Source organism: Pterocles gutturalis, unplaced genomic scaffold, assembly GCF_000699245.1.
Source record: "Pterocles gutturalis isolate BGI_N339 unplaced genomic scaffold, ASM69924v1 scaffold4306, whole genome shotgun sequence".
Classification (NCBI taxonomy): domain Eukaryota; kingdom Metazoa; phylum Chordata; class Aves; order Pterocliformes; family Pteroclidae; genus Pterocles; species Pterocles gutturalis.
The window spans coordinates 9638-18575 of NW_010105230.1; the positions used below are offsets into that span (position 1 = coordinate 9638).

The following is an 8938-nucleotide window of genomic DNA, read 5'->3' on the forward strand; positions in this document are numbered from 1 at the left end:
CTTTTGAAGAACCTTGCCAATTTTTAAAACTTTTATTAGTCTCAGTTTGGTTTTATTCTTGGAGACACGTATTGAAAATGTCAAAAACTCAGAAATAAAAAACACCCTGTTTCAAACGCCTTACAAACGCGCACACGTGCGCAGACACGTGCACGCAAAGCAAATAACCCGTAGCAGAGGCAGTCAGAAATAGAGAGAGCTCCGATTCTCTCCAGGGAGAAAAAAAACCAAAATTAAAAGAAAGTTTTATTCTATCTCCACTCTTTCACTAGGACAGTTTAATACCCATCAAGTCTCTTAAGATGCTCATCTACCATCTGCTAGCCCACAAATCCTTCCCACTTCTTCCCTTGAAGATCCAGCTTAAAAACCTCTTCGCAGAACAACGAGCACCTTGCACAGGAGCTTAAAAAAAAATAAAATCGAATATTGTCTCTTTCTGTCCGTTAATTTCAGGGAATGAAGTGGAAAAGATTCTCGTGCAGCGTTCTGGATGGCTCCGCTGTCTCACGGCGGCTTCTGCCGGACCAAGGCATGGAGCGAGTGGCAGGATGCGCCCGTCATCCCCAGACACCGCGGAAGCCACGTCCCCTTCCCAGCTCTGGGTTCAAGGTGCCTTTTTCTTTCCCTCTGAATTCACAAAGGTCCTCCAAGGAGAGGGGACGACCTTCCAGTGATTTCAGCGGGGTCTGGGCTCAGGCGCTGCGTGACAGCTCTGTGCCCGGCGGTGGTTTCCAAGTGTTCGCAGGGGAGTTTCCCCGCTCAGTACTGCAGGATTTGGTTTTGCCTTTAGCGCTCGTTCCGTTCTCAGCGAACTGAGTCCAACCAAATGAAGGGCTTGCGTTCGTCTTCCCCAGGAGGATCTCAAAGGCTCAGTCTTGACTTAAGTAAAGGATGTCACAACAATCAAAGGCGTTTGGGGAATTTCTTCTTTAATAGGATAAAAGAAAAACATACAAACACCTCCCCGGCTTCTGGCATGGAATGATACTCACAACTGTAAGGAGCATAAGTAAAAAAAAAAAAAAAAAAAAAAAAAAAAAAAGAGACGACAAAAAGAAAGAGGTTCCTATGGGAGAGATGTCTACCAAAGAGCTAGAGCAACCCCGCGATGCTCCGGCCCGCAGTGGGGAAGGGGGATGGCTCGTAAGGAACTAACACAAGCAGCAGGAACAGAACCCAGTGGCACATGGTAACCGAAAGCCATGCTGATTTTTTAACTAGAAAGCAACGGTGATGGCAAAGATGGGGAAGGAAGATGACAAGGATGACCCAAACCCAGCCATTTCTTCCCCAAGTCCCTTCCCGGCGACACGGCAGGAACCCACACATCTATTGCGTGTCTTTAAGAGAACTAATGGTAAGAAACATCCCAGCTATGAAACATTCTTTCCCCATCTTCCCCAGCTTACAAAGAAGATAGTGTTTCTTTACAAAAAAAAAAAAAAGAACCCAGAACATTCCAGGACATCTGCTCTTGCTCTCCTCTCCCCACTGTAGCATTAATCACATTTCATCTGGGAGCAAAGGGGGGGAGGATTTTTGTTTCTTTTCTGTTTTAAAGCCATAATCTAGAAAAATGCTTTGTGGAAATTTTTGTTTTCCTATTTTTTTGTTTGCTTTGTTTTTTTAATAATGCTCATTTATAGAAAACTTCACAAAGGTGACGTCTATGTACAGAAAACACAATTCCAAAGGCTGCTTCAGTAGTCAATGTAATAGCACCTTAAAAAGACAAAAGAGTTTGACATAGTTTAAAAAGTCCTTTTTAATTTTAACCCTTTCCAAGCCTCAAAAACAAAACAAAAAAAAAAGGAACCAGTCACAAAACTCTTATTTGTACAAACTCTTCCAAAAGTTCTCACGGGAAATGCTGTCTGAAGGTGTTCCAAGCTCCCTACTCTACTGGTCAGCAATGTCTGGCAAAGTAGAGGTAGCGTGCAGCCAGACAGGATTTTTCTTGCAGTCCAGACCAAGAGTAGACGAAAGAAATTCACAGCAGGCTATTGCACAAGGTTGGTCTTCTAGTCCACAGCTTCCTGGTTATTTTTCCGTAGGCTTGAAAAGGGTTAATTGAATATTTTTTTTTAATTAATCCTAGTTAAAACATGTTGCTCTGAGTCCCTGCCTGGTACTGTGTCTGCAACAGGCTCTGCATAAAGACAAAGTATTCTGGGTTCTGTCCGTATTCTTCAGGATTTCTTGAATTCCCCAGCCGGGGGCGTTTGGCTGCTCTCGCTTCATCTCCCGAAAATACATCTTCCTGAGGAGCCCCAGTGCTGCGGGACTGCAGGAGACAGGAAAGTACAATGGTTAGAGGCACAGCAGGGAAGCAGGGAGGGACGCGGGCGTTAGGCGGGCGTGCACGGCGGCAGGGATGGCAAGGGAATGGTTTGGTTAGAAAAAGCCAACTCCAAAACATGCACAGCTGAAATTTAAAATTCTGGGCTTCTGAAAGCAAACTGGAAAGAGAAACCCTCCAGTTGCCTTCTTTGTGTTTCAGAATATCTTTCACTTCAGCTCCTGCCTTGCCCATTGTGTTTACTCCTATCCTCCTCTCTGGGTTCTCCATTCCCAGTACAAGGCTCAGAGGAAACTGGGGCTTCCCTAATGCCTGCAAAAGACAAGACCCAACGAAAGCTTTTGGGGATCACTGTACAAGCAATTGCTTCTGTTCATCCTGCTCTTACACTCTCAAATGAGACGGGTTTCTCGGTAGGAATTTTCCTCTCCTCGTCCTGCTCTTACACTCTCACATGCGATGGGTTTCTCGGTAGGAATTTTCCTCTCCTCTGTTCTGCTGCTCCCCGTCCGAGCCCTGGGAGCATCGCCTCCGCAGAGCACAGCCCAACGCTTCTGGCAGCAGAAGGCACACGAGCAAAGCCTCCGCTTTCGGCCGCCCTTGAAACTTTCTATTCACTTTCCAGCTTGCATTCCTTTCTCTGGAACTGCTATAAAGCCTGATGTCTCCACTGTTTCTTTCCAAATTTCAGGGCTCCAATATGTTGTCTTTATTATTAGACAAGCTTAAAGAAACTGGACTATTGTGCACATCCTAGACATGAATTCTAGGGCGTTTCTTTGCCAAGTATAACAAGATAAATCATTATTAACCTCTAAAACTCAAGCCATGAGGTCTTACTGAGATTAAACAACCTCAAACAAGATGGAGAAGCCATCCAGAGATATGTTTCAGACAGCATTTGACAAGTGTTTCTTGGGTAAAACCCTTGAAGATTGCATACATAAGCAAGCAAAAGTTTCCTCCAAATTGTCACCAGTTCTTCCACAGAACTGCAGGCAGTGAAGAAAACCGTCTGTTCTCCATCTGCATAGAAACCAGTCTCATTATGTGTTTAAATGAGATGGCTTTAAAGGTTAAAGCACCAGGTTTGAAAACACCCAGCAGGTCTGGAACCAAAAAAGCTACAAAATAAATCTCTCCTATTTTCTAGGCTCAATAATCCCACTGCATGCAGTTAGAGACAGGCTGATCTCCGAGAATAAGAGCTTTACAGGTAAGAGCCAAGTTCTCAATCTCCTCTTTGCTGAGAAATGGGGGTTTGGTCCCACATCGCTCATCAGAAACCACTCAGCTGTAGACCAACCCAGCTCCCTTGTGATGAAGGCAGTATTCAGACAGAACAGCAGTGCGTACAGCTCAGTTCATCTGGTGTAAAATGATAGGAGCATCAGCTTTTAACCAGAGAAAGCAAAAATCAGATCTGAACATGCGAAGGGGAAAATCATCTAGATACTTCTCAAGCATTTCCATCACGGATTTCTTCTACTCTGTGTATTTTGTGAATGACAAGTGGTTTTACAGCCACAGAAAGGGGAACCTGCATTCACCTGATGTCTAAACAACACGCTAAGAGAACGTGAACGAGCACGGCAAACCACAGCGGCGCTGGGGCTCCGATACCCACCAGGCGAGACTTCACTCTCTTGGGAAGCTCTTCCTCCAAGGTATAAATATCACCACGCTTAACCATTAGTTGAGAACCGTCTTCAAACTCGACCTGCGGAGTAGGCAGAAGATGAAATAAGAACTTGGCCTCGACGCTGACAGCACTCGAACAGTCCGCTCCCAGCCTATGCCGCGGACGGTCCCTTCCCGGGAAGCATCCAGCCCCCGTGGTGATGCCCTGCTCTCGGCACTGCGGGTCTCCAGGATTGCTGTGGAACGAGCATCCCTACGCTGGGTCCCGGATGCCGAACCCCGATTTCAGTGCTGCTGTATTCAGGCAATACGGTAACAAGAATTTCTTTCATCCTGAACAAAGCATTTTCATACATCATAAGGAAACAACTCCAGCTACTAAAACACAGTTGTATTTTAACGAGCAGAAATAAGTCAGGTAGAAAAAACAGTGGGAACTGCTCACATCAAACCTTTTTTGCTAAACGCTGATTATATCATGAATTATGCATCAGACGTTAGAATGTTTATTCAAGGAAACGTGCATATAAAAATGTTAAAACTATTAAAAGTTTTTAAAAGCTTCTCATTTCCTTTGCTCAAGACAGAATACGCTTTGCTGGATAAAGCAGAAGGACGTACACCCCAGCTTAATATGGGATGTCAGGTTCAGAGGGGACAAATTCAGAAGGAAAAAAGCATCTGTGCTCTGAACTCCTCCTGCGCTGCCCGGGTCTTGCAGCTCATCGGTAATTCCAGCTCAGCGATGGTCCCTTCACCCAGCAGCATCCATCAGCCGGAATAACCGGGCAGGTGGGAGAGAGATGAGCTCCAGAAGAAAGGCAGGATTTGTGACTGAGGGCAGGGACATCTTCAACTGCCACAGAGTGCCTGGACCTTGTTTATTTAAGATCCAAATTACTGATCTGGGCTAGACCCATATGAACACACATCAGAGCAAGTTACGAGACAATCACCTGGGCTCAGTTTTAAAAAAAATAAAACGCACATAGAATCTTAGCACATGGAAATACTCAGGGATGTGAAGTGGGAAACTACTGCAAAATAAGTTTAAAATGCAAAAGCTAATCCATGCTGTCCTCCTATGAACACACTTATTTCATAACAAAACTGTTGCTGGAGTTTTAAATATAATCCTATTCCAAAAGGGATGCACCGTAAGGACTGGAAAAGTATCCACGTAGAGAACCAGTGTGGAAAGGTGCTCAGGCTGGTTTCCCCCTGGAGAAGAGCTTTACTCATAGGTAACGGCATGATTGGAAAAACACAGACTCCTCACGCATCTCTCTCTGTCATCTGGCGCTATCAGTGGAATAGCCCATTTCAAATTATTTTACCTTCGAGAAATCAATGACCATTTCCTATCCTGTGATTAAACTGGGAAGCGTGCATAACAATAGATCTTTATGGAACTATATATCGTACTTATTCATAACCAGGGTCACCTCAGATCACATCTTCTCCGGAGCAGTTAACATCCATTACGCACACCAAGAGGATTGTTAACTGACAAGGTGAATTATTGGGCTCCTCGCACACAAATATGGACCTCATGGAACACTCGGTGCAGAAAGGATAGAAACCAGAACCCATTTCAAACAATTGCAAGATACGGGATTTCCTTTGCCTTTTGTGCCAAGGCATTAATCTCTTCAAAATAACAATTATCTGCAAATTTCAGCACATATTTTTCAAAAGGATGTGTGCAAAGTATCCTTTCCAAATCAGAATAATTTTCCACTCTTTGGTACCATTTAAGGATTTAACCAAATGGACGTACTGCATTTTACAAAACCTTCTGTGCTGGAACACTACCACTGTGTACTGGGTCAAATCTTCCTTTACTGACTATTACAACCTTTCACAAACAAAAATCCCATATGTGGGACAGACTCAAAAAAACCTGGCTGCTGTTTTTCTCGCCTTAAAACCAGAGATGGTGAGAGTGTGTGAGGCTGGTGAGACCAGAGACTGAAGGTCTCCAGCTCCCGACGCAGCAGCAGCAGGATGTTATCCCCACATGCCGTTGCTGCTCCACAAAGTACCTTCCCACGACCAGAGGATTATTCCCTCCCTTGAAGCAGTCTCCTGACCCATCATGTCCCTTAGTTCCTCTCAAAGCGTTAAGGAAAGTTGTAATTTCATAGATGCTGACTCACGGGGAACTACAGAGCAGGAGCTCAGCTCCAGGCACGGGACAGCAGCCCAGAGCAGGTCCCTGCTGACCCCAGTCAGACCTGAGCTATAAGGAAAAGGGCAAATTGATTTTATGTTTTAAAAGCAGGTACAGTCTAGACATATGTCTATCCATACATCCACATTCTGGCACAGAAAACCTTCACACCGATCCTGTTTTAATGCTGTGTTTCTCTTTAGACTACCAGCAGAATTCATTTCAGGGAAATTCTCCCTTTGTGCCCAGAGCAAGCATCACGCACCAGTGACCTACCCAATGGGAGCAACAATCAGACGTGGCAAGACGAAGGACGTGGGTACCCTTCCCCACTCACCTGGTAAATCTGACTGATCTGGGCTGCAATAAACTTGGCCTTATAGATGATTCCGTCTGTCCACTGCAGCTGAACCAGCTCGCCCTCGGGCGGGGGTCCCATCTGGATGCAGTCTCTGCTCTGCAGACACACAGTGAGAGAGGTCAGCCAGCCGACACGGACAAAGCTCAGCAGCTAAAAGCTGTGTTAAATACCCCTGCTCAAGGAGTTGCTACCTGACACTATAATTAAGGAAAGTTTCTGCACTTGAGATTAATTGCAGTCATCTCAAACGAAACCATTAACCAGCAAGAGACCAGAAAGAAACAACTTGCATCTCCTGCTGGTGACAGGACTCGGTTCTAGGAAATTTCTCATTACAAACCCCCAACCATCCCATCTCCTCTATCAACCAAACACGAGCGGGGTGACCTGCTCTGTTTCGCATGGTGAATCAATGGCACCATCAGGGAGAGAACGCATGACTTGACAAGTCAGCCTCTTCTGTACCTTCCCTCTATTAAGTAAATTCCCTGTTTTGAACCCAAAGTGCTTACAATCTGCCTCCCCCATGAATCACACTTGTCAGTTGAAAAATAAGAGATTATTCAACCACAAAACAAATAGGAGGCAACTCCAAACAAACATTGCTTTCTGTTAAGTCATCTGCGTATAGCGAAATCGCATCTTTGTAAAGGAACAAAGACATGAAATGAGATCATGTCATAAACAAGAACATCAGCAGCGAAGAGCTGTATGAGTTTTTCTATGCAAGCAACAACTTTACTTTTTAATTTTAATTTTTTTTTTGAAGTTTTACTTCGTTGTTCTATCCCAAAGCGCATAGAAGGGGAACGCAGGCATCACACTTTGTACTCATCTCTAACACTACGAGCCTCCACAGAGAGCTGCTTACAATAATGCTTTCTGGGTAAACGTTGTCACTGTATGAACCGTCATCGAAGTTTACTTCGTAGAAAGTCTGTGTAGTCATGCCAATCACTTTACATCGGTAGTAGAGTCCATTCCGGTTTTTTGTGATCACAGTCTGTCCAAGAGTCACCTCCCTTCGAAAGGGAACCTGTGTCATAGAGAAAAGGGAATCATTTGCCATTTGTAACAATAAAACTGCATCAAAAATAAAGGCACAGAGAAATTCCTACAAAAAAACCCAAACCACCAACCCAACCCTCCGCAAAGCCAAGCACGCACGTTCTGGTTAGCCGCTTTGTGTTTGAAGCAGGTGATGGACACCACGTAGGGCCAGTCATCCGGCTCCATGGGCACGCCGGCCGCGTGCGCGCAGGTCACGTGGAAGGAGGTGGAGCAGTGCTCGTACGAGCACTGGATGCAGGCACCGGACACTTTCTTCATCCGTTTCCGACAGTACACGCATTTCTGAAAAGAAACACAGGTCGGCGTTACGCAGTGAACACGACGTACGGCACCCACCCGTGGTGGGACCGTCTGTACCACCGGAGTCTGGGGCTCAGAAGCCACAGCCAAGAAGTGTGATGTTTTCCTGGGGGAGGGCACAGCAGGCACCCCCCCCCCCCCGTGTTATCAGAGAACTGCTCCAGCTCCATACTCATCCTCCTCAGACACACGAAATGTACCCCTGCTAATCCAGACCGCAGCTGGATTTCACAGGTAGACTGCTAGAAAATCATGGTTTCGTTTCTTGAAAGAAGAGAACACAGAAGAAGTGTGTAGTAATTTGTTCCATTATATTTAATGGCACATTATACCTATTACATCTAATAGAATATAATTCCGTATAATGGAACGAGAACATTGCATGTTCATTTTACACACATAAACATATCAACCGTAAATGTTTTACTGGTGTCCATGTCAGAGTAGCTATTGGAGATAATTCAGCCACTGTTTTGCAAACAAAATAAATACAAACCTTGTACCAGAATTACAGACGGGAAAAAAAGGCATGAAATCCTTCAGTACTTTTTAAATTCATTTTCTGCAAAGCAGATCCAGTTAGCAGGCTAATCTGATCAGGCAGCACTCAGGAGGGACAGGTAATCGTGATTACTTTGAAAAGAAATCTAAATTTTTTCAAAGCTAAAAATCATAAGCCTTATGGCACTGGGGACTTGGCAGCAAGCATTCGCTGCCATGGGAAATGGTCCGCTACTTTGGTCCCCCACTTTTCCTCATTCCTTAACAGCACCAAATACAGAAGACCAAATTTTGGGAATCCCAATCTAAAGAAATTTAAGTTGGACAGTTGCATCATGTCTCCAGGGAACTAAACCCCATTCTCAGCTTTTCACATTTTAAGTTGAGGTCTCACTGATTGATCACTCACATCACCTGAGGCTTGGACAAGGCAAATCAGGGAAAAATGAACCTCACACACGTGGGATGAACACGCATTTTACCTGTTAGAATGAGCGGCTCATGCAAACAAAATCCTGAGAAATGTTACACGCCCATGGATCTGACTGTACAGCCCCTGCCCCCCAGGTCTGACCCCTGCCTCCCCCCC

At 45.0% G+C, this 8938-nt stretch overlaps 1 protein-coding gene across 1 annotated transcript in view; it reads right to left on the reverse strand.

The window, feature by feature from the left end:
• Window positions 1-1839: 1839 nt before the first annotated feature.
• Window positions 1840-8938, reverse strand: part of KDM4B (lysine (K)-specific demethylase 4B) — a 65932-nt gene continuing 58833 nt past the window's right edge. The window contains exons 18-22 of the mRNA XM_010087292.1: window positions 7645-7830; window positions 7349-7513; window positions 6454-6573; window positions 3930-4022; window positions 1840-2287 (exon numbers count right to left, since the gene is read on the reverse strand). Of these exons, the coding sequence (XP_010085594.1) occupies window positions 2102-2287; window positions 3930-4022; window positions 6454-6573; window positions 7349-7513; window positions 7645-7830 (750 nt within the window). The 3' untranslated portion in view covers window positions 1840-2101. The remainder of the gene's footprint in view (window positions 2288-3929; window positions 4023-6453; window positions 6574-7348; window positions 7514-7644; window positions 7831-8938) is intronic.